At 39.1% G+C, this 27,979-nt stretch overlaps 1 protein-coding gene across 1 annotated transcript; it reads left to right on the top strand.

Moving 5' to 3' along the window:
- On the top strand, positions 1 to 27,273 carry MGST1 (microsomal glutathione S-transferase 1). Its single transcript, XM_032855082.1, has 4 exons — positions 1 to 60; positions 6,098 to 6,245; positions 8,836 to 8,930; positions 26,673 to 27,273. Exons 2-4 carry the CDS (start codon positions 6,120 to 6,122, stop codon positions 26,917 to 26,919), a joined length of 468 nt encoding a protein of 155 aa, XP_032710973.1. The 5' UTR covers positions 1 to 60; positions 6,098 to 6,119; the 3' UTR covers positions 26,920 to 27,273.
- The last annotated feature ends 706 nt before the right edge of the window (positions 27,274 to 27,979 follow it).

Below are 27,979 nucleotides of genomic sequence, written 5' to 3' on the forward strand. Positions count from 1 at the left end.
AAACGCTGGCTTTTCAGTCCGTCGACTCTGAAAGGGAGTTGAGTTCCTGTACTCTGGTAGGTAAGTTTTCCCCATGGTTAGACTCCAGGAAAAAACTTAGGACGGTAAGTCTTCTATGTTTACGTGGTGAGTTACTCACTTTGTATTCTCAAGCCAAGCGAGCTCCGGTTTGAACGCCCCCCCCCCCCCGCCCGCCCCGCTCGCCGCCCTGGAACTCTGGGGGGGTCCCAGGAAGGTTAAATCACAAGCTTTCCGTGGCGGAGTCGAATTCACCCTGACCCTAGGCTGGCTCCAGGGTCTCGGTGTGCTCGGCGCTCTGTGCGCAGATTGTAGTACTGTAGGACGTCGTTCCAGTTCAGGCAACTTGGGCTCAGCCGAAGGGTGTGGAAATCTTGCGGCGCGTCTGGACACATTGGCCTTTGCATCTACTAAAAGTACAAGAAGGATTTGCTTCTCGGGGTTCACTTTGCTAGGCAAGAGGAACACCAGCAAATTTAATAATAATAATATAACAACAATAACAAAGTGCTGGAGAACAGAGATTAAACTGTCTGATACTATAGCCAGCCCCCCAGTGTGAATGAGAAAGTCATGGGAAACTTATTTGGGAGGGGAGGCCGCAGATATTACTGCTGGGGCTGGCCTGGGAGAGTGGAGAGAAGGTGCATGCAAATCTCCTATCTCCTTGGTTCCTTGGAAATAGTCCTAAGACCTCTTATTCTTAAGGGCACCCTTTTGTTTTCTCCTTTGCCCTCTGTCTGCTATCTCTCCAAGAGAGTGCCTAGTGGGTCATAATCAATCATCCATCAATCAAACAACCGTGGTTGTACGGTCACTTGGAAAATTCCCCAGATCCTCCAGTTTATGTAGCCTTTCCACCATTTAAGAGTAGCGTTCTTCAAGTAGAGCCTTCAATACAAAGCTGCACAAACCTTTTGCATACCGTTTGTGGGGGGAGTGGGGGTTACTGTACTGGGAGTTAAGATAGTAATAGGGTTTGCTGTCCTTTGCTCTTTCCAAAATAAGAGGATTATGTGGGGACTTTGGGCATTTTTTTTTTTTAATGGCAAATCAGTCCAAATTTGAATATTGTTCTTGGTGGCGGACAAGTACCATTTTTCCTTAGCGTTTGTTTTCGAGTGGAGTTTATTAATCACTGGGAAAGGAGGTCAGCACAGGCCCCTGAGAACAGCCTTACCTCACCTTCTCCCAGAGCCCCAGCATTTTCTCCCCAGCACCTGGGCTCTGAAGCATAGAAGGCCAAGTCTGCGGTCACCTTGCCCCGTTCAAAAAATCTAGAATTGATGAACAGCAACAAGGCCATTGAACTATCCTTTTTTTTTTTTTTTTAAATCTTGTGGTTAGTGTTAGGTTTGTTTTAGAAGATACGAAATTGCTGAGTCATGGCTCGGGGGTGGGTATGTGACCAGAGTTTTTGTGTGTTTCTCAATATTGATGTTGCAATGCCACCATAAATAATAAGAGAACTTTGCATTTTTTGGCTCAGAGCCTGTAAAGAGAAGAGGAGTATTGCATGGTTGAGAGATAAAGACTCAACTGTAAGAGAAACAGTAGGGGGTATGGGCTGTATTTGGGTGAGAAGGGCAGAATAGGAATATGAGATTGGACAGAAAAAGGCTCCCAGAAAACCAGAGTGGTGTAGAATTCTTAGCCTGGATGGTGGATAGCCCATGAGCTTAACATTGAGAAAACTTGGTTCCAGTGTTGGTCCCTCCACTGTGAATTCGGGTCACATTACTCACTATCTCTTCAGGCTTCAGTTTCCTTCTATGTTAAAGGCAGAAACAGATACTGCTTACTCCCACTACCTTAGAATTTTCTAGATGAAGTGAGATAATGGGAAAGCTTTTTGAAAACCCTCAAATGATCTCCTCTGTGCCTAGAAGAGCCAGAGTAGGAAATTATTTGCCAAATACTTACATAACATTTGCCAGTTCCCAGTGCTTTTCTAAGCTCTTTAGACTTTGCTCATTTGATACTCAACAAGGACATATTATTAACCTCATTATACAGGTAAGGAAAGTAGGTTCCAGAGAAGTTAAACCACAACCAGTAAGTGGTAGAGCCGGACTCTAGTTTGACTCCAGAGTCTCCATGTGCTCCGCACTCTGCTCTTTGTCCCTTCAAAGGCGGTCATCTTGGCCTGAGTCCAGCTTTCTGGTGAATAAGATGGAGGTATTCTCTGCTATGCCAACCAGTGGTGGACAATGAAGGGAATGATACCCTTGGACAAATATAATTCATCATTGTAACATTGTATTCTTTCTAATTCATAACCAAGTTTCATGTTTTGTCTTTTCTTAGATTATTCATATCTCGTTCCCAGAATACTCAAAGCACTTAACATTTTACCCTCTTAATTATTAATACTACTATACTGCTCTTCTCCCTCCTGGCGACCTTCTCTAGTAAAAAGCGTTGAGAAATTTTGTGGGGATTTTTTTCTTAAAAGAGTTTATCTATTTATTAGAGAGAGAGAGAGAGAGACAGCACAAGTAGGGGTAGGGGTGGGGGAAGGCGCAGAGGGAAAAGGAGAAGTGGGGCTCTGTCCCAGGACACCGAGATCATGACCTGAGCCAAAGGCAGACGCTTATTAACAACTGAGCCACCCAGGTGCCCCAATAATTTTGTACTGACTGCAGTTCCCAGCCGTGATGTAGGCCCAAGGCAACTTCCTGACAAATCAGCTTTGGAAAAAAAGTCTAGGCCAGCACCATCTTATTCTGTACTGTAAATCATTTCTGTTTCTTTCTTTCCTCCTCCTCCTTCTTCTTTTTTTAAATTAACATATAATGTATTATTTGTTTCAGGGGTACAGGTCTGTGATTCATCACTCTTACACAACACACAGTGCTCACCATAACACATACTCTCTCCCCAGATCACTTCTGTTTCTCAGTGTCTTGTCTTTACTCCTCCTCACCTGGCCCTTGGGTGTATCCTGGAAGTGCAAGACATTGGTCTCTGGAAAGTGGTTCATGGACCCGTAGGATGTGAGGTCAGAGGCTCAGCATTGGCCCGTCTCCCCAAACGACCACTTGGGGAGTTAAGCCACATTCTTGGTGTTGGAAAAACTGTTGATGCGAGGTGCACTTTCAATGTGTTGTTCACAATGAAAGGAAAAAACCTCACGTTGCCCTTTTCCTCCAGCTGCTGACATCTTCGTGTTCGTTTCCTCCCAGCAGCTCTGGACGGCTTCCACTTTTTCTCTACATTTTCAAAACCAGTTTTCACTGAAAGGAAACTATTATCTGAACTTACATTCCATTGCTAAATACATTTCATTCTGTAAACATCTGTAGCGACCTATGGAAACTGTTGGGTTGTAAAATTATTGCTAAATAGCAACGGTTCCGACCCGATAAACTTTTCTTAATTTTTTTTTTTTTAATTAACATTCTTGCTCTGTTTCTTCAGATCTCTGTCCAGAGGCGTAGTACTTAAAGGATCCCTTATTAAGCTAATTACTTTACATGAGCTTTGAAGGATAGCACAGTTCATTCATGACTTCCTCCCCAACCCCTGCCCCCACTACCAGAACAAGAGCAGATACATTAATACTAAAAGTATTACTTTGCAATGAGAGCTTATATCACATTCTGTGCTTTCAAGACTACTGACTTGTGGAGGTGGATTAATGTATCATATGCTTTTGGTTTTGTTTGGTTATTTAAAGATTTTGTGTATTTATTTGACAGAGAGATAGAGATTACAAGTAGGCAGAGAGAGAGAGAGGGAAGCAGGCTCCCTGCTGAGCAGAGAGCCCAATGAGGTCTTGATTACAAGACCCACCAGGCACCTCCCTGTTTTGTTTTTTAAACTGGAACATACAGTTTCTGTTTGCTTAAATCCAAAGTACATATTCAGGCCACCTTTCAAAATAGGGGTGACTGGGGCACCTGGGTGGCTCAGGTGATTAAGCATCTGCCTTCCACTCAGGTCATGATCCCAGGGTCTGAGATCAAGTCCTTATTTGGGGGAAAAAAAAATCCCTGCTCAGCAGGAAGTCTCTTCTCTCTCTGCCCAACCCCCCAGCTTGTGCACGCATGCTTGCTCTCTTTCTCTCTCAAATAAATAAAGTCTTTAAAAACAAAACAAAAAACAAACAAAAATAAAATAGGGGTTATTTTGGAAGTTTGGTTTCTTTATCTGAAAAATGGGAGCAATCTTACCTACCCTGTAACATCGTTGGGAGAAGAAACAAGGTAACAGATGTGAGGTGTGCGGGCCACAGAGCGGACATTCATTCAATGTTAGTTGAATCAGCGTTGAGCAGTTTCCAGTCTCTTGAAGAAGACAGTGCAGTGTAGTGTAGAAGATACCATATCACGGACCCACGTTTATGTCCTAGCTTGGCTGCTTAATGTCTCTGATTCACATTTTCTTCATCTGTAAAATGCATGTAGTTATGAGGACTATCCTAGTATAGTGACAAAGATTACATAACACATAAAGTATGTGGCATAGCTGGACACAGAGTGAACTCTTGTAAAATGAAGCATATATGTAGTGTGTGTTCATATCATACTCACAGCAATACGTAGCTATATGACCAGCCACGGGGTACAAAAAGAGATACAGATTTACAGGTTATTGGTAGATGGATAGAATGATCAGAATTTGATCAGTGTCAGTCTGGTAAGGTGGCCTACAGGGGTCGAGTCTCCAAGGCAGGAATGGACATTGTGTCCAAGAGACCGTGCTCCATGACAAGCAGGTTAAATAGCATTTAAACTTTGGGTGTGAGCAAAGATGTGTGTTTATGTGCAAGAGAGAGAAGCAGCAGACAGCAGGGCTGATAACAGAACTAAACAAGAGGGTATTAAAAAGAATGGCTCCCCGATAGAGTAGGGAATTTACATTTTAAGCTTTACCCTAAGTCCCTACCCACTTTGACTTCTGTATCACCAGGATGCCTTTGCTTTCCTTCTGGGTACATTCCCAATTATGCTTCCAACTCCAGACAGTTACATTTAGTGGAAGGTAAAGCAACAGGAAGAGCTATATAAAGCTAATCTTCCTTCCGTTATTCCTTCTATGAGAGTGCCCTGAATACCACTTCCTTGCTTTGCATTTTCCCCACATTTTGTTTCCATTGTCCTGCCTCTCCTTGTTCTCTTGCCTTGGTATTAATGACTAAAATCATGGTGATAATGATGATCATAAGGATATACCAAACTTTATCGAGGGTTCATCAGGGGCCAGGTGCCGTGCTAAGTATAAGTGTATTCCGTATTTCCACATGTTATCGCAGTTAAATCCTGACAACAAACCGGTAAGTTAGGAACTATTCCTAGTCCCATCTTATAAATGAAGAAATTTAGTTCCAGAGAGGCCAAATCTCTCAGCCAAAGTTAACAACCAAACAGTGGGAAGGGAATTCAGGTCTTGTAGCCTGGGATCTTAAATACTATTGAAATGACAAAAAACTGTAAGCTGGATTTCTAAAGCAGGACATATATTAGAGCTTAGACATTTCTTTACCTTTTTAAAGATTTTATATATTTGAGAGAGAGAGAGAGCGTGCGCAAGCATGGGGGAGGAGCACAAGAAGAGGGAGGGAGAGAATATCAAGCAGACCTCCAAGTCAAGACTCAGTGTCTGGACCCTGAGATCATGACCTGAGCCGAAACCAAAGTTAGAGGCTTAACTGCACCAGCCACATGCCCCAGAACTTAGGCATTTCTAATCAAACATTAATGGTGCTACTATGGATGTAGTTTAATGTTTATAAAGAGAAATCCATGACCTTTGGTCTTTTGTGTCCAACTTGTGGTTCATCCTGATCCTAAAATAGGATTTTAGTCTATCTTTACAGCATTTTGCCTGTTTATTTTTGTTTCTCATACCCTTACATTTTCATGCTTGTTTGATATCTTCAAGCTTAATGTTACAGAACTAGAAAAAAATACATTGTTTATTTTGAAATTTTAGAAAAGATTATTTCTCCTGCAATAACCAAAGATATTTTTAAGAACAATATGGTTAATATTGCAATACAAGCACACTGAGTGACTGTCAGGTTATTTGAGGTATTTATGTCTGCTTTTGCTATCTTGTCTAAAATCTTTTTAAGATTCCAGACCACAATTGAAAAAATGGTGGACTTCACTGAGCTAATGGAGAATGAAGTATTCATGGCCTTTACTTCCTATACAACAATTATTCTTTCAAAAATGATGTTTATGAGTACTGCAACTGCATTCTATAGATTGACAAGAAAGGTAAGACATTTGGAGGCAATATTTTCCTTTAAGGGTTGGCATTTTGGAAAACAATTTTCTTAACTTACTTTTAAAAAATGTTTTTTTTTTTTTTTTTTTTTGTAAAGCCCAATGGCACATTATTTAAAGTTGCAAATGCAATATGTCATCATTTGGTACAGATGCATCTGATATATTTATGGAACAGGTACTTTCTACTGGAAGCTAGTAAGTGGTTTTTTCATTGTGGCTTTTGCCTTTCATCAGGCTGCTTTGTCTGTGAGCTTCTTGGAGTATCAAAGTTTTCAAGAAAACTCTGTGATTTTGAAGTTAATTTTGCCAAATAGAGTTTAGAAAACAATCATATTTCAGACAGGTAGCTGGTGTTTTTAGTTCTCTTTCAGGTCAAGGATATGCCTTTGGGAACAGAGAATTAAGTCCTTTTTATCAGTAGAGCCTTTTCTTTCTTTTTTTTTTTTTTAAGATTTTTTATTTATTTACTTGACAGACAGAGAGTAGGCAGAGAAGCAGGCTCCCTGCTGAGCAGAGATCCTGATGCGGGGCTCGATCCTAGGACCCTGGGATCATGACCTGAGCTGAAGGCAGAGGCTTTAACCCACTGAACCACCCAGGCACCCCTCTCAGTAGAGCCTTTTATGACTGGGCCAAAGCATTTGAGTTTTGTGCAGTTCTGAGTTGTTAAGTGGATGCTACTTACACCCAGCATCATAAGAATGGTTTTTGTTTTTGTTTTTGTTTTTGTTTTTGTTTTCTTAAACTGGAGACTTGGGGAAGGTGTTAGAAGGATTTTGAAAAGTATATCCTCTACCCACTCAGGGTTTGTAACACAATAAGAGGCAGGTAGAGCAAAGCTACCTTGATAAAGTTGAACTATTTCCATTGGTGCTGTCCCTGTCCCTAGTCAGCAACTTCTTCTGGAAACCACCTATTTCTCATTCTCTTTTAATTTTATGTATTTATTTGAGAGAAACAGAGAGAGAGCAGGGGAGGAGGGACAGAGAGAGTATCTTAAGCAGGCTCCATGCCCAGGGCAGAGTCTGACATGGGGCTCAGTCTCACGACCCTGAGATCAAGCCCTGAGCCCAAATCAAGAGTCCCATGCTTAATCCACTGAACACCCAGGTGCTTCAGCCTGTCCTGAGTTTTTGTCCCTCAGAGACTTGCTTTTCTCTGGAGGTTACAGGCATCTTAAGGTATTTCCCTGTCACTATCTTGAGGTATAATTCCTTCCCAAGGGCATTTGCATTTTAATGGGGGCACCTACAAACATATTTAAGTCTCTGAGGGGTCCAGGTGTCAGAGCAGCAGGCTGTAGAGTGGATGCCTATCTCTGAGTCCACAATGTCCTCTATAAACAGAGTTGCACTAAGCGTAGCTTACAAGAAAAGGAGAAAAGAGCTCAAATGTGTGGAGTGCCTGTGATACGCACCAGGAGCCATGTGATGCTTTTATACGTGTGACGTCATGGAATTGTTAGTATTATCATGTGAAATGGGCATTGGTCCCCCCATTTTATAGATGAGGAAGTAAAAGTCAGAGGTTCAGTAGCTTACCCAAGGTTATATACCAATAAAGAGGGAAGCTGGGCACCTGGGTGTCTCAGTTGGTTGGGCGACTACCTTCGGCTCAGGTCATCATCAAGGAGTCCCACATTGGGTTCCCGGCTTGGCGGGGAGTCTGCTTCTTCCTCTGACCCTCCCACCTCTCGTGCTCTCTCTCTCTCTCTCTCTTTCTCTTTCTAAAATAAATAAATAAAATCTGTAAAAAAAAAAATAGAGGAAGCTGAGATTCTCATTCAGATTGCTTTAAACTCAAATCCCGTGCACTTCCCATTGTAATACCTTTATTTACTTATTTGAAACATACTTATTGGACATCTAGCATGTGCCAAGCATTTACTTAGAAACAAGACAGACAAAGCTGACCTCAAGAGCTGAGTATCCTATCCCTTCCCATCAGTTCTTCTCAACATCTTTATCTGAAATAAATGCTTGTGTCACATTAAGAAAAATATTATAATATTTATGGATTTCTAAACTGAAATTAGGCTAATTTTGTAGTTCATGTTTTTCCTTATTATAAATTATTAAACAGTAGAACATACTTAAATATTTTTTAAATACATTTTTCAAGTTTCAAGGGATGGGGAAATCATATCAGGCAGCATAATAATTTGCAGGAAGGAATAAATGAGCATATGCCTTATAACATGTACTTGGTATTTTTAGGAATGCCATTTAGCTTCTTATATTTCACTGTATTATTCAACCCAAAGAAAAGAGATACACATATCCTAACCAAGTATAAAATACATTTCCCGCCCCTCACTTTTGCTTTCTTTTCACTATTTTTATACATTAGTTTTTATTTAAGTTCTTATTTATGCTTTTCTTTAAAACTGCTTTGTACTGGTAAGAAAAACTTAAAGTATATATCCCTCCCCATGTTTGGGCTCCAAATTTTCTTTTTATAAGGGCCACCCTGGATGTCTGGATTTCTTCTGTTAAAATGCAAAATAACTTACAAGGTAGCATATTCCCATGTTATTTGGCATTTGAAATACATTTTTTTTTCTTGGAATTTGGAATAGGTTTTTGCTAACCCAGAAGACTGTGCTGGCTTTGGCAAAGGAGAAAATGCCAAGAAGTATCTTCGGACAGATGACAGAGTGGAACGTGTACGAAGGTAAACCAGCTGTGTCCTGAAATTATTTACTTGATCAAAGAATTTTGGTCAAGGAGTTCAGTGAAGTTGTTGGGGATCATAAAAAGGGAGACAAGTCAGCCATCTTAACTAGTCTGTATAATAATTGTAGAAAACCAGGGATCTAGAAGCCAACTCTCCCTGCAGTTGCACACATTGCCCATTTTCTGCTTTGTTGGGGTTAATGACTTTGTTCTCTGTAGGGATTTTTCAAAAAGAATTACAGGTAGAAGATAAAATGAGAATGGTGAATTTTTGCAGTTTTGTCCTGTTTTCTCCAGAGATGAGACTGTCAGCGTGTGTGAAAGGTTGAACATACTTTTGCATTAAGACTCAAAATATGAATGTGGGAAATCTTGCTCTCCTTTCTGTCTCTCCTTTATAGGTATTATATTTAATGTACTGAGAATTCAATGAACAATGAAAAGCAATAAGCCAAGATACCATCCATATAACCTCCTAATAATATAATTAATATACTGCTTTAAAAAAGCAAATTGAATTCTAGTTCTAAAGGTATACTTCTTAATCCTTGCCATAAAGTCATGTAAATTGCCAACTTTCTTTTTCACCTTTACTGAACTGTAATTAACAAATAAAATTGTAAGTCATTTAAAGTGCACAACATCATGATTTGATACACGTATATGTTGTGAAAAGTTTATCCCCGTGGAGTTCATTAACACATCCATGACCTCCATATTTACCACCCCCTTTGTTTTTTTTATGCGACCATTTAAGTCTAATCTCTTAGCAAATTTCAATTATACAGTACAGTGTTATTAACTGTAGTCACCACGTTACACTTTAGATCCTCAGGCCTTCCTCACCTTGTAACTGAAATTTTGTACCCTTTTACCAACCTCTCCTTACTTCCCCTGCAGCCCCTGGCTGTTTCTGTGAGTTTAACTTTTTTTCCCCTTTTAGAATCCACGTATACATGATACCATACAATGTTTGTCGTTCTCTGTCTGCTTTATTTCACCTAGTGTAGTGCCTTCAGGTTCATCCATGTTGTTGCCCATAACTTTTTTAAGGGTGAATAATGTTCCATTTGCACATATATACCACATTTTCTTTTCTTTTTTTTTTTAAGATTTTATTTATTTATTTGACAGAGAGAGATCACAAGTAGGCAGACAGACAGGCAGAGAGAGAAGGGGAAGCAGGCTCCCCGCCAAGCAGAGAGCCCAATGCGGGGCTCAATCCCAGGACCCTGAAATCATGACCTGAGCCAAAGGCAGAGGCCCAACCCACCGAACCAACCAGGCGTCCCACCACATTTTCTTTATCCGTTCGTCTGTTGATGGACACTTAAGTTGTTTCTAGATCTTGGCTATTATGAATAATGCTGCAGTTAACATGAGAATGCAGATACCTTTTTGGAATAATTGTTTCTTTTTCTCTTCCTCTCTCTCTTTCTTTCTTTTCTTTCTTTTTGGATATACACCGAGAAGTGCAATTGCTGGGTCCTCTGGTAGTTCTATTTTTAATTTTTTGAAGAATGTTCAAACTGTTCTCCATAGTTGCTATACACGTTTACATTCCCACCAACAGGGTTCCCTTTTTTCTACATCTTTGCCCACCAGCATTTATTATCTCTTGTCTTTTGACAATAGCCATCCTAAGAGAGGGGAGGCTAATCAAAACCATTGATTTTTGGATGACTTTTGGATCAAAATCAATGGTTTTTGATGTCTTCTTTGGACAAAAATGACTACTCAGGTCCTTGCTTATTTATTAATTGGGTTATTGTCATTATTGTTATGGATCAGTACAAGTTCCTTGTGTATTTTGAATGTTAACCACCTATCAGATATGTGGTTTGCAAGTATTTCCTCCATAGATTGTTTTTCCATTTTGATGATGGTTTCCTTTGGTGAGCAGAAGCTTTTTGGTTTGATATAGACCCATATGTTTATTTTTGCTTTTGGTGTCAAATCCAAAAAAATCATTGCCAAAGTCAATGTCATGGAGCTTACCCTCTATGTTTTCTTCCAGGAATTTGATGGTCTTACATTCAAGTCTTTAATCTATTTTGAGTTAGTTTTTGTATATAGTATAAAATAGGGTCTGGTTTTATTCTTTCACATGTAGAAATCCAATTTTCCCAACACAGTTTATTGAACAGACTATTAAAGAGACTTTCCTATTTTAAATTATTAGTTCTTTTGCAAAAAATTAATTACTATAAATGCATAGTTATTTCTAGGTTTTCTATTCTGTTGCATTGATCCTGTGTGTCTGCTTTTATGCCAGTAGCATACTGCCTCAGTTGCTGTAGTCTTGTAATATAGTTAGAAATCAGTAAGTGTGGTACCTCCAGCCTTTTTCTTCTTTCTTAGAATTGCTTTGGATTATTCAGGGTCTTTTGTGGTTTCCTACAAACTTAAAGGTTGTTTTATCTATTTCTCTAAAAAAATATGGGATTTTAAGAGGGAGCGCTTTGAATCTGTAGCTCACTTTGGATAGTAGGGATATTTTAATGGTATTAATTCTTCCAATCTGTGAACAGAGAATATCTTGCCACTTATTTGTGTCGTCTTTGATTTTTTTCATCAGTGTCTTACACTTTTTCATCAGTTATAGGTCTTCCACCTCCTTGGTTAAATTTACTCTTAAGTATTTTATTCTTTTTGATGCTATTGTAAATTGAATTCTTTTCTTAATTTCTCTTTCTGATAGTTCATTGTTAGTGTAAAAAAGGACAATTGATTTTAATGTACTGGTTTCATATCCTACAACTTCACTGAGCTCATGTATTAGTTCTAACAGTTGCTTAGTGAAATTAGGGTTTCTGGTATAGTATGTCATCTGCAAATAGAGACAGTTTTACCTCTTTCTTTCCAATTTGGATGACTTTTCTTTTTTGCTCTTGATTAATTAATTGGTCTGGCTAGGACTTCCAGACTATGCTGAACAGAAGTGAGAGTGGGCATCCTTATCTTGTTCCTGATTTTAGAGGAAAATCTTTCAGCTTTTCATGATGTATGATGTATATTGTTAGCTGGGGATTGTCCTATATGGCCTTCACTGTGGTGAAGTATGTTCCCTCTATATCCCATTTGTTGAGAGCTTTTGTCATGAAGGAATTTGGAATTTTGCCAAATACTTCTTCGGTATCTATTGAGATGATTATACTATTTTTGTCCTTGTTGTTAATGTGGTATTGATTTATAGATGTTGAACCATCCTTACATCTATGGATTAAATCTCATTTGATAATGGCATATGATTCTCTAAGTCCTTTTAATTAAACTGTTGTATTTGATTTGCTAATATTTTGTTAAGGATTTTCATATCTGTGTTTGTCAGGATATTGACCTGTAATTTTCTTTTCTTGTAGTGTCCTTATCTAGCTTTAGTATCAGAGTAGTGCTGGCCTGGTAAAATGAGTTTGGAAGTGCTCTATTCTCTTCCACTTTTTTGGAAGAGTTTGAGAAGAATTGATATTAATTCTTTAAATGATTGGTAGAATTCAACAGTGAAGTTATCTGGACCTGCATTTCTTCATTGGGAGGTTTTTGATTACTGATTCAATCTCATTACTAGTAACTGGTCTGCTCAGATTTTCTATTTCTTCATTATTCAGTCTTTGTAGGTTATATGTTTCTGGGAATTTGACCATTTCTTCCACGTTTTCCAGTTTGTTGGTAATTGTTCATACTAGTCTCCTTCGTATTTCTGTGGTATCAGTTGGAATGTCTCTACTTTCAATTCTAATTTTATTTATTTGAATCCTTCATTATTTTTTTTCTTGGAAAGACTAGGACATATCTTATTTCATCTTTTAAAAAAACACAGTTCCTCATTTCATTGGCCTTTTCTATTGTCTCTTTAGGCTATCTTTCATTTATTTTGTTGTTTCCTTCCTTTTTCTAATTCTGGGTTTAATGTGTTTTCCTTTTTCTAGTTTCTTGAGGTTTAAAGTTAGGTTGTTTATTTGATATCTCTCTTTTTCTTGATGTAGGTATTTATCACTATAAACTTCCTTCTTAGAATTGCCTTTGCTGTATACCAGAAGTTTTGGTATTTTCTGTTTCTATCTGTGTCTCAAGACTTTTTTTTTTTATCTCTCTTAATTTTCAACCCATTTGGTGTTTAGTAGCATGTTGTTTAATCTCCATGTATTTGTGAATTTTCCAATTTTCTTCTTGTAATTGATTTCGAGTTTCATACTGTTATGGTTGAAATAGATACTTGATATAATTTCAAACTTCTTAAATTTATAAAGGCTTGTTTTTTGGCCCAATATATGATCTGTCCTAGAGAATATTCCATATGTATTTGAGAAGAATGTGTATTGTTGCTGTTGGATGGTACTTTTTTTTTTATTTTTAATTTATTTTTTAATTATTTTTTATAAACACATATTTTTATCGCCAGGGGTACAGGTCTGTGAATCGCCAGGTTTACACACTTCTCAGCACTAACCATAGCACATACCCTCCCCAATGTCCATAACCCCACCCCCCTTCTCCCAACCCCCCTCCCCCCAGCAACCCTGTTTGTTCTGTGAGATTAAGAGTCACTTATGGTTTGTCTCCCTCCCAATGCCATCTTGTTTCATTTATTCTTCTCTTACCCACTTAACCCCTCATGTTGCATCTCCACTTCCTCATATCAGGGAGATCATATGATAGTTGTCTTTCTCCGATTGACTTATTTCGCTAAGCATGATACCCTCTAGTTCCATCCACGTCGTCGCAAATGGCAAGATTTTATTTCTTTTGATGGCTCCATAGTATTCCATTGTGTATATATACCACATCTTCTTTTTCCATTCATCTGTTGATGGACATCTGGGTTCTTTCCATAGTTTGGCTATTGTGGACATTGCTGCTATAAACATTCGGGTGCACGTGCCCCTTCGGATCACTACATTTGTATCTTTAGGGTAAATACCCAGTAGTGCAATTGCTGGGTCATAGGGTAGTTCTATTTTCAACATTTTGAGGAACCTCCATGCTGTTTTCCAGAGTGGTTGCACCAGCTTGCATTCCCACCAACAGTGTAGGAGGGTTCCCCTTTCTCCGCATCCTCGCCAGCATCTGTCATTACCTGACTTGTTAATTTTAGCCATTCTGACTGGTGTGAGGTGGTATCTCATTGTGGTTTTGATTTGTATTTCCCTGATGCCGAGTGATGTGGAGCACTTTTTAATGTGTCTGTTGGCCATCTGGATGTCTTCTTTGCAGAAATGTCTGTTCATGTCTTCTGCCCATTTCTTGATTGGATTATCTGTTCTTTGGGTGTTAAGTTTGCTAAGTTCTTTATAGATTTGGGACACTAGCCCTTTATCTGGTATGTCATTTGCAAATATCTTCTCCCATTCTGTCAGTTGTCTTTTGGTTTTGTTAACTGTTCCTTTGCTGTGCAAAAGCTTTTGATCTTGATGAAATCCCAATAGTTCATTTTTGCCCTTGCTTCCCTTGCCTTTGGCGATGTTCCTAGGAAGACGTTGCTGCGGCTGAGGTCAAAGAGGTTGCTGCCTGTGTTCTCCTCAAGGATTTTGATGGATTCCTTTCTCACATTGAGGTCCTTCATCCATTTTGAGTCTATTTTCGTGTGTGGTGTAAGGAAATGGTCCAATTTCATTTTTCTGCATGTGGCTGTCCAATTTTCCCAACACCATTTATTGAAGAGGCTGTCTTTTTTCCACTGGACATTCTTTCCTGCTTTGTCGAAGATTAGTTGACCATAGAGTTGAGGGTCTATTTCTGGGCTCTGTATTCTGTTCCATTGATCTATGTGTCTGTTTTAGTGCCAGTACCATGCTGTCCTGATGATGACAGCTTTGTAATAGAGCTTGGAGTCCGGAATTGTGATGCCACCAACTTTGGCTTTCTTTTTCAATATTCCTTTGGCTATTCGAGGTCTTTTCCGGTTCCATATAAATTTTAGGATTATTTGTTCCATTTCTTTGAAAAAAATGGATGGAATTTTGATAGGAATTGCATTAAATGTGTAGATTGCTTTAGGTAGCATGGACATTTTCACAATATTTATTCTTCCAATCCAGGAGCATGGAACATTTTTCCATTTCTTTGTGTCTTCCTCAGTTTCTTTCATGAGTACTTTATAGTGTTGTGAGTATAGATTCTTAGCCTCTTTGGTTAGGTTTATTCCTAGGTATCTTATAGTTTTGGGTGCAATTGTAAATGGGATTGACTCCTTAATTTCTCTGTCTTCTGTCTTGTTGTTGGTGTAGAGAAATGCGACTGATTTCTGTGCATTGATTTTATATCCTGACACTTTACTGAATTCCTGTACAAGTTCTAGCAGTTTTGGAGTGGAGTCTTTTGGGTTTTCCATATATAGTATCATAATATCTACGAAGAGTGATAGTTTGATCTTTGCCGATTTGGATGCCTTTAATTTCTTTTTGTTGTCTGATTGCTGAGGCTAGGACTTCTAGTACTATGTTGAATAGCAGTGGTGATAACAGACATCCCTGCCGTGTTCCTGACCTTAGCGGAAAAGCTTTCAGTTTTTCTCCATTGAGAATGATATTTGTGGTGGGTTTTTCATAGATGGCTTTGATAATATTGAGGTATGTGCCCTCTATCCCTACACTTTGAAGAGTTTTGATCAGGAAGGGATGCTGTACTTTGTCAAATGCTTTTTCAGCATCTATGGAGAGTATCATATGGTTCTTGTTCTTTCTTTTATTAATGTGTTGTATCACATTGATTGATTTGCGGATGTTGAACCAACCTTGCAGCCCTGGAATAAATCCCACTTGGTCGTGGTGAATAATCCTTTTAATGTACTGTTGAATCCTATTGGCTAGTATTTTGGTGAGAATTTTTGCATCTGTGTTCATCAAGGATATTGGTCTGTAGTTCTCTTTTTTGATGGGATCCTTGTCTGGTTTTGGGATCAAGGTGATGCTGGCCTCATAAAATGAGTTTGGAAGTTTTCCTTCCATTTCTATTTTTTGGAACAGTTTCAGGAGAATAGGAATTAGTTCTTCTTTAAATGTTTGGTAGAATTCCCCCCCCAGGAAGCCGACTGGCCCTGGGCTTTTGTTTGTTTGGAGGTTTTTGATGATTGTTTCAATCTCCTTACTGGTTATGGGACTGTTCAGGCTTTCTATTTCTTCCTGGTTCAGTTGTGGTAGTTTATATGTCTCTAGGAATGCATCCATTTCTTCCAGATTGTCAAATTTGTTGGCGTAGAGTTGCTCATAGTATGTTCTTATAATTGTCTGTATTTCTTTGGTGTTAGTTGTGATCTCTCCTCTTTCACTCATGATTTTATTTATTTGGGTCCTTTCTCTTTTCTTTTTGATAAGTCTGGCCTGGGGTTTATCAATCTTATTAATTCTTTCAAAGAACCAGCTCCTAGTTTCGTTGATTTGTTCTATTGTTTTTTTTGGTTTCTATTTCATTGATTTCTGCACTGATCTTTATGATTTCTCTTCTCCTGCTGGGTTTAGGGTTTCTTTCTTGTTCTTTCTCCAGCTCCTTTAGGTGTAGTGTTAGGTTGTGTACCTGAGACCTTTCTTGTTTCTTGAGAAAGGCTTGTACCACTATATATTTTCCTCTCAGGACTGCCTTTGTTGTGTCCCACAGATTTTGGACCGTTGTGTTTTCATTATCATTTGTTTCCATGAATTTTTTCAATTCTTCTTTAATTTCCTGGTTGACCCATTCATTCTTTAGAAGGGTGCTGTTTAGTCTCCATGTATTTGGGTTCTTTCCAAATTTCCTCTTGTGATTGAGTTCTAGCTTCAGAGCATTGTGGCCTGAAAATATGCAGGGAATGATCCCAATCTTTTGATACCGGTTGAGACCTGATTTAGGACCGAGGATGTGATCTATTCTGGAGAATGTTCCATGTGCACTAGAGAAGAATGTGTATTCTGTTGCTTTGGGATGAAATGTTCTGAATAGATCTGTGATGTCCATCTGGTCCAGTGTGTCATTTAAGGCCTTTATTTCCTTGTTGATCCTTTGCTTGGATGATCTGTCCATTTCAGTGAGGGGACTGTTAAAGTCCCCTACTATTATTATATTATTGTGGATGTGTTTCTTTGATTTTGTTATTAATTGGTTTATATAGTTGGCTGCTCCCACGTTAGGGGCATAGATATTTACAATTGTTAGATCTTCTTGTTGGACAGATCCTTTGAGTATGATATAGTGTCCTTCCTCATCTCTTATTATAGTCTTTGGCTTAAAATCTAATTGATGTGATATAAGGATTGCCACTCCTGCTTTCTTCTGATGTCCATTAGCATGGTAAATTGTTTTCCACCCCCTCACTTTAAATCTGAAGGTGTCTTCGGGTTTAAAATGAGTTTCTTGTTGGCAACATATAGATGGGTTTTGTTTTTTTATCCATTCTGATACCCTGTGTCTTTTGATTGGGGCATTTAGCCCATTAACATTCAGGGTAACTATTGAGAGATATGAATTTAGTGCCATTGTATTGCCTATAAAGTGAATGTTACTGTATTTTTGTCTCTCTTCCTTTCTGATCTACTACTTTTAGGGTCTCTCTTTGCTTAGAGGACCCCTTTCAATATTTCCTGTAGAGCCGGTTTGGTGTTTGCAAATTCTTTCAGTTTTTGTTTGTCCTGGAAGCTTTTAATCTCTCCTTCTATTTTCAATGATAGCCTAGCTGGATATAGTATTCTTGGCTGCATGTTTTTCTCGTTTAGTACTCTGAATATATCATGCCAGCTCTTTCTGCCTGCCAGGTCTCTGTCGATAAGTCTGCTGCTAATCTAATATTTTTACCATTGTATGTTATAGACTTCTTTTCCCGGGCTGCTTTCAGGATTTTCTCTTTGTCACTAAGACTTGTAAATTTTACTATTAGGTGACAGGGTGTGGACCTATTCTTATTGATTTTGAGGGGGTTTCTCTGCACCTCCTGGATTTTGATGCTTGTTCCCTTTGCCATATTGGAAATTCTCTCCAATAATTCTCTCCAATATACGTTCTGCTCCCCTCTCTCTTTCTTCTTCTTCTGGAATCCCAATTATTCTAATGTTGTTTCGTCTTATGGTGTCACTTATCTCTCGAATTCTGCCCTCGTGGTCCAGTAGCTATTTGTCCCTCTTTTGCTCAGCTTCTTTATTCTCTGTCATTTGGTCTTCTTTATCGCTAATTCTTTCTTCTGCCTCATTTATCCTAGCAGTGAGAGCCTCCATTTTTGATTGCATCTCATTAATAGCTTTTTTTATTTCAACTTGCTTAGATTTTAGTTCTTTTATTTCTCCAGAAAGGGCCTTTATATCTCCCGAGAGGGTTTCTCTAATATCTTCCATGACTTTTTCGAGCCCGGCTAGAACCTTGAGAATCGTCATTCTGAACTCTAGATCTGACATATTACCAATGTCTGTATTGATTAGGTCCCTAGCCTTTGGTACTGCCTCTTGTTCTTTTTTTTTGTGGTGAATTTTTCTGTCTTGTCATTTTGTCTAGATAAAAGTATATGAAGGAGCAAGTAAAATACTAAAGCGGTAGCAAAGACCCCAGGAAAATATGCTTTAGCCTAATCAGAAGAGATCCCCAATCGTGAGGGGGGGAAGGGGGATAAAAAGAGGTTCAGGAAGAAAAAAAAAAGCAACAATTAAAAAAAGAAAACGATTAAAGAAAAAATATTAAAATATATATATATATATATTAGATAAACTTGTTAAAAAACTTTAAAAAAAAGAAAAGGGTAAAATTTTAAAAATTTAGCAGAATAAGAGAGAAAAAAAATTGAAAAAGAAAAAAGAAAAAAAAATTAAATTAACTGCAAGACTAAAGAATCATGGGGAGAAAGCCATGATTTCTGTGCTTTGCTCTCTCCTCCTCTGGAATTCTGCTGCTCTCCTTTGTATTGAAACTTCACCCCTTGGTAGGTGAACTTGGTCCTGGCTGGATTTCTTGTTGATCTTCTGGGGGAGGGGCCTGTTGTAGTGATTCTCAAGTGTCTTTGCCCCAGGCGGAATTGCACCGCCCTTACCAGGGGCCGGGCTGAGTAATCCGCTCGGGTTTGCTTTCGGGAGCTTTTGTTCCCTGAGCGCTTTCTGTAGAGTTCCGGAGGACGGGAATGAAGATGGCGGCCTCCCGGTCTCTGGCCCGGAGGAGCTGAGAGCTTGGGGCCCCACTCCTCAATGCGCCCTCAGAGAACAGCGCTCATTTAGTCCCGTCTCCCTGGCCTCCCCCCGCGCTCCAAGCTCACCGAGCCTGCAACGGGTTCAAGGTAACCCCGAGCTTCGAGCTCACTCCTCGGCTCTGTCTCTGTAGCCGGCTTCCCCGTTCTAATACCTGCAAGCTCTGCGACACTCAGACACCCCCAATCCTTCTGTGACCCTGCAGGACCTGAGGCCACGCTGACCCTGTGTGGGCTTCACCCCGGTTTAGCCTCTGGAGCGCTGTCCCTCAATGGAGCAGACTTTTAAAAGTCCTGATTTTGTGCTCCGTTGCTCTGCCACTTGCCGGGAGCCGGCCCCTCCCCCCGCAGTCTATCTTCCCGTCGCTTTGGATTCACTTCTCCGCCGGTCCTACCTTTCAGAAAGTGGTTGATTTTCTGTTTCTAGAATTTCTGTTCTTTTTCTCTTCCACCTCCCATTGGATTTGTAGGTGTTTGCAATCTTTAGATACGCTATCTAGCTGATCACCTGCTACCTGAAGTAATCTCAGCCTCTACTTCTCCGCCATCTTGACTCCTCCTGCCGGATGGTGTGTTTTTTAAATATCTTTTGGGTTCATCGGAGCTAATGTAGAGTTTAAGTCTAATATTTCCTTACTGATTTTTTGTCTGGATGATCTACGTATTGTTGAAAGTGGGGTATTAAAATCCCTTAGTATTATTACTGTATTGTTACTTCTCCCTTCCGATGTGTTAATATTTTCTTTACATATTTACGTGTTCCTATGTTAGATACATAAGTATTTACTAATGTTATATCATCTGATGAATTGACCTCCTTTTCATTTTTTTTTTCTTTTTGTGCCTTCCGTTAGATGAATTCCACTGCCCTGTTTTTAAGTTCACTAATCCTTTCTTTTACTTGATCTGGCCTGTGTCGAAACCCTCTAGGGGATTTTTAAATTGTGTTGTCTTCTTCTTCTGCTCTGTGATTTCTTTATGGTACTTTTTAATATTCTCCATTGCTTTTGAAATTGTGACTCTTTTCTTGCATTTCTCTTCTGACCGTGGTGAGCATCTTTTGACCATTATTTTAAACTCTCTATTAGGCAAATCAACTTATTTCTACTTCATTAAGATCTGTTTCTATAATTTTATCATGTTCTTTGGTTTGAAATATATTTCCCTGTTTTTTCGTTTTCCTTGGCTCTGCATTGGTTTCTGTGCATTAGATAAAAGAACCACTTCTCCAAGTTTTGATGGAATGGTGACACGTAGGAGATGAAACTTGTCAATCATCCTGGCCTGAGCTTCTGGTTGTCTCTCAGACCTTTGTGATTGTCCAAGTGCCTTCTTTGTTTCTACTGGCTCCCAGTAGTTCTGGGTGTGCCAAGACTTGTCGCATGTTCAAAAGAGAGGAACACAGTCAAGATCTAGATGTAGGCTGATTGGAAGCTGGATACTCAGGTAGCATCTGGCCAACTATATAGTTAAGCCTCTTCTAGGGAGATCCTAAGATTTGAGCATTTTTGTCTGCTATGTCTGTGCTAGATCTAGATATAGCCATGGGGAGTGATAGCTGCAGTGACTGCTTGGCTTGCTGAGAATGATTCTTTGTTTGCTGTATTTTTATGGGACTCATGAGTGGTAGTGCCATTAGCTATCATTGTCAGGTGATCGAGACACCCCTAGGGCTGCAGCCAAAAATTGGAGTGTACAGAGGTGTATGAGCTCCTTCCAGAGAGATTTTGGTGACTGACCTCAAGGTAGAGGGAGAAGGTGGGCAAGATATCTACTGGCTTTCCTGGTTTCTAGGAAGGATCAAAGCCCAACCTTAGATGCATGCATGCTGACACTTAGGCAGTAGATTTCAAAGTATGCTGTTGGATCCCCTTCAGGAAAAGACTGGGAGATGGACAATTTTGCCTGCTCCCTCTGTGCTGACATACAAGTCTACTGCCTCCCTTAAGAATTTCTCTTCTGTTTGCTATAGGTCTTCTGGGTCTTGGGGATGCAATCCTCATTGATTTTCTGAGCTAGATATTTTGGGGTCTTGCCCTTGGGTGAGAGTCATAAATGTTTGGGCACTAATATGGGGCCCAACCCCATTGCTCCTCAGAAAGAAGCTTGGAGTTGGGAGTTCCCTCTCAACTGTATGACACTATGTTAAGGGTAGGGTTTATGGCAAGATTGGGTGTCAGCCCTTCCTATGCACTTCAATGTGGATATTTGCTCAGTGTGTAGGAGTCACTTCCCTGGTTTCTGGGTTTCTTTTAGAGGTAATTTGTGTATAGCTGTACATTTGGTGTGGCTGTGGGAGGAAGAGAGTTCAGGAGCCTCCTGTGTTACCATTTTGGATAACCCTCTTCCCCTGCAGAATTTTTTGTAACGGGATTCTATTACCAATCTATTAGTTACCTTTTTCTCACATCTGAAACATCAAAGTTATATACCATCTTCTCATTTATTATTTTCTAATGCTCATCCAAACGTGGTCCAGTTTTAGGACCACATTTCAAGGCATAAGTAAAATTATATAAAGTTAAAGAAACAGTGACATATTTTCATAGCCATACATAAACTTAGAGATATTGAGTTTTGTGGTGAATAGTTAAGATAGGAAACATCATGAGTATATTTGATGCATTGTTTCAATTTGGTGAGTATGAATACTAAACTGGATACTGAAATAAAATAATTTTACTTCTGTAATTCAGGAACCAGGTCGAGTTTCTAAACCTTTTAGGATGTATATTTGCATTATAGCTTTTTTTGATTCCCTGTGAAAGTCCAAAGCCCCTCCCAAGATTTCTGCAGATTCCCTCTGGTATAAGATCTCAAGATTCCCTCTCAGTCTGGGTTCCTACACATGTGCATGTTTCCAAAGCCTAGATTTTGTTAGGCTGATGAAAACTTCGCTCTTTCCTCAACTCTCAACAAACCAACTTAAAAAATGTGACTTGACTGAAGAAAATAGACCTGACTAAATTGAGGTGCAGAGTTTCCATCATGACAAACATTTCATGTTGTGTGTTTGACAGAGCTCTGACGGTGTCCTACAGCATCCTCTCCCTGGGGAATTGCTCTGCACCTTCTTCCCCTCAAATAATGCCCACCATTACACCATTTTGCAGGCTCTTCTTTGGCTCAATATACTACTCTTCTGCTCTTCCAGTACCAAAATTATGCAAAAAATTTAACCCCAAGTTACTTATTAAACACTAACTTTTCTCTCCGAAGAGGAGGTCTACGCTAGGTAGTTTGAATAAAATGTTAACTTCTGCTTCTCTTAGTTATGTATTTGTTAAATTAGCAGTCCTATCGAGTCAATCAGCCACTCTTAAAAATGAACTGTGCCAAGAACGCAGATCTAAAATAGTTTCAGGACAAAGAATCAATGTGAAAATTTCAAAGAGTATCAGAAAATTGTTCAGTGTTATGATGAAAAAGAATAAACAGTAGAAAAGGTGAGTACGGCTTTGTGGAGTTACCAAAACCACCAAAGAGACACTGAACAGCTTAAAACTTTGTCTTTACCTTTTTATACACCCCTTGTAGAGCAGGTAATCACATAAATGATACTGATCATGACCCTACACTCATAACATTGCCCAGACTTGAAAGTGGTAACAAGTAGACCCTGAATAGCATTAGTAAGTTTGAAGGGAATATCCAAGTGTCACGTGTGAAAGCTTTACAAAATATATTTTATTTTGAGATTTTTAGATTCTTTCCCATTCTCCCGTCCCATACCCCCCTCCCCCACCATGCCCACAAGACTGTACCTCTAGAGGAGAAAGCCCTTATTGAAACTGATCTTCTAGTCAGGTTGTGAACAATTGACCTTAGTTCTGAAAGGAATCCGTGTCCTTGAGGAGGTGCAGCGACTGTATGCACAGCGCCCCCTGGTGATCTGACACTGCCTTTTCGGTGTGGCAACAGAAGCGTCTCCAAGAAAGACAAGGTGTCCAGTTTCCAGTTGTATTTTTTGAGACCTTATTGACACCATCAAAAAGTTTCTAGTAACATTTCACTTTTGGAGATACCTTTCAAATAAAGAGTTTCCACAATCTCCCCATTTCATTTTTAACCTGGATTTTTTCCCCATTACTTCCAGATATAAAGCTATTTCTATTAGTATATCCCAATGGTAGGGACAGAATGGGGCTACAAATGAGGTGAAAGTTATACTTTCAGGTATGCAATATTGAGAAAATTCATATGTACATATGTGGGACAAATAATTAAAAACAAGGTAATATGTGTGGAAATATCAAGATAAGTGGCTTAAAGTAAGTGACTTGCATTCTGGACAGACAGAAATCAGTAATGATTAGAAAACAGTTTACATATGCATTTACTTAATCCCCTCTTGCCATGTTCTGGAAAGAATATGAGACCATATATACATTCAGTACAACAAGATGAAAAGAAAGTTGCAAAGTAATCAGGGCAGCAGGAGAAATAAAGAGTACCATTCAAAAGGAAAAGAAGGAAGGTTTGGGTTTAGTCTGTAGGGCAAGGAGAGATGTTTAGAATATACTACCTTCAAAGGCAGGGAATACCTTTTCACTGGGTGTTTCATGGAATGTCGGTGACCCTCACTGGGGATTCTGTCAAGGGACTAAAGCAAGGGCTAGGAGTTGAAGTGGATGGCTTCCCCTCTGGCCCCAGTGCTTGAATAAAGCATTCACTGAGAGATCATTGTGTCTACATTATGGTCACCACTTCTATTAGGGTACTGTCAAAGAGCTTTAAGACTGTATTGCTGCCCTTGAGGGGTTTATCACTTTTCCCTTGAAAATAAGACCAACATACATGTAGTAATTAAGAATGATATAAAGAAACCTCTTATTAGATATTAAGTTGTGGGGGACAAGGTATAAGTTCCTAAAATATTTAGGAATATTGCTTGAAGCATATTAGGATTTGGGAAGAGGAAGAGAAGAGAGATCATGGCAGTTTGGGACAAATTCTTTGTGAGAGTTTGGGCACACTGCTATATGCTGAGCATGAAGAGCTTTGGCTGAGATAAGGGAGTCTGGAAGAGTCTGGTGTGAAGCTCCTTTTGTACTTGGCCACCCCTGGGCAATTCTCAAAAAATGTGTAGCATCTCTGGTCCAGGTCAGGTGGATAATGCTGAAATCCAGTTGGTTCTGATCTGAGGCCGGGAGGTGTGACAGGAGCATCATGAGCACAGAGAAGGGTTGGTGGGAAGGTCAGCCCCAGAGCAAGCCTGTACCAAGGGGCATCTGTCTAAAGGAGAAAGGAAAATGGGACTAGGAATCATCACGGGGTGGGAGGGGATAGACCCAGGTGCAGAGTGGTTGTGAAGACTGAAATCCATCTGCTGACAGATTTTGGGAGCTGTCTAGAAAGGACACGAAGATGAAAGAAGCCGTGCCTATAAGATGAGCTCTGTTGTCTGCATAGAGAAAGGGTTCCTGTGGACAGCTGATACTGAACTGTAGCAGTTGCTCACTGGGGGAGCTGGGAAAGTGTATGCCGCAGTCAGGGTCTAAAAAGATGGCATGAATTAGCACTGTGTATGTCATGAATAGCATCAAATGTGAGAATCTGTTGAAAATAGGCCTTCCCAGGACGATGAGCAATGTTACCTGTAAGATCACTTGGAGGGCTGAAGATAGGGAAAGAGAATTGAAGATGAGAAATAAGATAGAGGGAGGCCAGAAAAAAAGGGGCAATTTCATTTCTTTTGATGGCTGAGTGATATTCCATTGTATATATACCACATCTTCTTTATCCATTCATCTGTTGATGTGCATCTAGGCTGTTTCCATAGTTTGGCTATTGTGGGGCTAATAATACACTATATGTTAATAAAAAAATTTTTAAATTAAAAAAAATGAGGGGTGAGTAAGGTCAAAAGAACCCTCCTCTGACCTTCCTTCCCTCTACCCCCAGTGAACCACTTTACCTCTTACCTATCCTTAACTGTCTTCTCTGTTTTAGAACTGCGTTCTATTTGCCAGTTGCTTAAGTAGGCTTGGAAGTAGACGTTATTTTCCATGGGGTCTCCCTTTTAAAACTTTTTCCCCAACTTAAAAAAGTCCGTCTTGGGGGCACCTGGGTGGCTCAGTGGTTGAGCCTCTGCCTTCAGCTCAGGTCATGATCTCAGGGTCCTGGGATCGAGTCCCACATTGGGCTCTCTGCTCTGCAGGGAGCCTGCTTCCTCCTCTCTCTCTCTGCTTGCCTCTCCGCCCACTTGTGATCTCTCTCTGTCAAATAAATAAAATCTTTAAAAAAAAAAAAGTCTTTTTGAAAGTTGTGAGGGAGAAAACTAACATGGCCAAGATTGGAAGTGAAGTTGTATCGGTGGCCTGGCAGGAGAATTCAAATGACCAAAACAGATAGCCTTGGTGTAATTGGTGAAATGGACCCTTCCTTCGTAGGAAATGGTGTTCTTGTCCTTTTTGCCCACCTTGCTTTCAGTGGCCTATTCCATGATGGAGAGGGGACAGGAACACTCTTAACTTTCTGTATTTTGCTTTTACTTAGGAACAGGTCATTTTTTATTTAAATCTTCCAAAACCATTACTTATCAAGGTTACTGTCACCTTCTTCAAACTCTTATGCTGTTACCATCTTTGTCAGGCAACCGATGGAAAACAGGAGAAAGGAATCAATGGGGAGATGGTGATTGTTGAACATGCCATGTGTAATAATTTTTGGTAATGACATAAAACAGAATTTTTTTTTCATTTTGAAGTACCTAATAGCTAAACCCAATAGCTAATAAGCTCTCTCAAAATTCTCCATTTCTAGTCTAGATTCTAAAGCAATTTTAATTCTGGAGACTGAAACAGGGATTTTTTAGGTTTTAAAATGAAGCACTTCAGAAAAAATCAAGTCCATAATAAATGTGCCTTCTGTTCACAGTCCTAGCCAGAGAAATCCAAGGTGCTATGAAATGGAGGAAATCTTCTTCTAGCTGTGGTATAAAGATTAAATTTAGGAAACGTATCTATTGTCTATCATTTTTGTGTATTTTTTGTACTTTGCTCCCTCACTTAGCTAATTCTTTTTGTAATTTGGGGATAGATTGGCTAAAATCTTACCCATATTTGAAAGGCTACTTGTGTATTCTGCTGTTTGGAAATTGAGAGCATAAGATTGTTGGTATTGAATTGGGAAATTAATTGTTGGCAACCTAGTAGTCTGGGTGAATGGGCAAGGATTGTCTGAGTAACCATGCTGTAGACTGGCAGAAGTGAGGAAGGAATCTTGAGAAAGATCATAACTAAACGTTCTTTCTTTTGGAAAGAAGAGTTTTAGCAAGAATCTTGAATTGCTATTGTTTTTCAGAGGAAAAAATATTTCATAACTATAAAACTGAAGTGAGTTTTATGACATAGATGCAGTTTTGATATTCTTGAAAGGGCAAAATGTCTTCTTTGTTATATGTTGAGATACACTAAAAATAGAAACAAAACTAATAAGACGTTTTAAATGAAAGCCAAATGGGTTAAAGAAACAAGGCAATTTGAAAAAAAAAAATCCTTATTTTAACATCCATCAACATTATATTTAGTTTTAGAAGAAAGGGGAAAATGAATCAACTTCTGTGGATTTTGAATTTAGTGTTTTGCTAATCATCTTTTCCCACAGAGCTCACCTGAATGACCTTGAAAATATTGTGCCATTTCTTGGTATTGGCCTTCTGTATTCCTTGAGTGGTCCAGACCTTTCTACGGCTATCCTGCACTTCAGACTCTTTGTTGGAGCCCGGATCTACCACACAATCGCGTATCTGACACCTCTTCCCCAGCCAAATCGGGCTTTGGCTTTCTTTGTTGGATATGGAGTTACTTTTTCAATGGCTTACAGGTTGCTGAAAAGCCGATTGTACTTGTAAAGAGAATCATACAACTCATTATTTTCCGAGAATTCTGTACCTCCAATTTATAATAAATGCTTTTTTAGATTCTATGTGGAAGGGGAGCAGATAGATTAAGATGGGGCAATCAGTCTGAATGTTAACATCACCAATACCCTTTATTCTTGTTTTATATTTGTACTCAAAATTTCACCTAATTCTTAAGTCTTTTGGCTTCTTCTTTATGTGCCTTGTTGTAAATTCTGATTATAATTTGTAACATTCATTCAACATTTAATATTTGAAATCTACAAAAAGGGTGAGTACATGTGTAATAAATCTATATTGCAACATTGCTGAATTGGATGTATGAAATAAAGAATTTAAAAAATAGTTTTATTTGGTTTAATTTTTCCCAATTTGTATTTGAAAAGTTTTAAACCTACAAGAAAGTGGAAAAGTAGTAAAATGAACCTTTATATATGTTTCACCTAGATTTACCAATTGTTAACATTTTTGCATATTTGCTTTTGCTCTATCACTGAATGTTTTTTAAAGATTTAGTTATTTATTTTAGAGAGCGTGAGAGAGAGAGAGAACATGAGTGGTTGGGCAGAGGGAAAGCAAATCTCCAGCAGACTCTGTCCTGAGCATGGACCTTGATGTGGGGCTTGGTCCCATGACCCCGAGATCGGGACCTGAGCCAAAACCAAGAGTCAGTCGCCCAGCTGACTTTCCCACCCAGGCGTCCCTATAACTTTTGATCCAGGAATCAAATGAGAACCACACAAGCATTTTGTTATCACTTCTATATAGTTTTCAATAAAATGGAAGAGCTCTTTCATTTTCTTTCTTTCTTTTTTCTGTCTTTAGTAGCATCAACTTTTTTTGAGGGGTATATACTACTCGTTGTTTTACAGAATGAACCTTAATCTCTCCTAAACTTGTCTATTTTCTTGTTCTTAGATTCAGATTAAACATTTTTGGTGATGTGTCTTTCACATCACAACATATCAATAGGCATATGATACCGGTTTGTCCCGTTATCGGTGATATTAAATTTGATCAACTTAAGATAGTATCAACCAGACTTGTCCAT

This window comes from Lontra canadensis, unplaced genomic scaffold (assembly GCF_010015895.1).
Source record: "Lontra canadensis isolate GAN:19392208 unplaced genomic scaffold, GSC_riverotter_1.0 scaffold9, whole genome shotgun sequence".
Taxonomy (NCBI): domain Eukaryota; kingdom Metazoa; phylum Chordata; class Mammalia; order Carnivora; family Mustelidae; genus Lontra; species Lontra canadensis.

Bases quoted from the DNA above. Each gene is read 5' to 3' on its own strand.
- MGST1 (XM_032855082.1), top strand. From the start codon at position 6,120: ATGGTGGACTTCACTGAGCTAATGGAGAATGAAGTATTCATGGCCTTT. The intron at 6,246-8,835 runs GTAAGACATTTG...AATTTGGAATAG, and splicing joins TCTATAGATTGACAAGAAAG to GTTTTTGCTAACCCAGAAGA. The intron at 8,931-26,672 runs GTAAACCAGCTG...CTTTTCCCACAG, and splicing joins AGAGTGGAACGTGTACGAAG to AGCTCACCTGAATGACCTTG.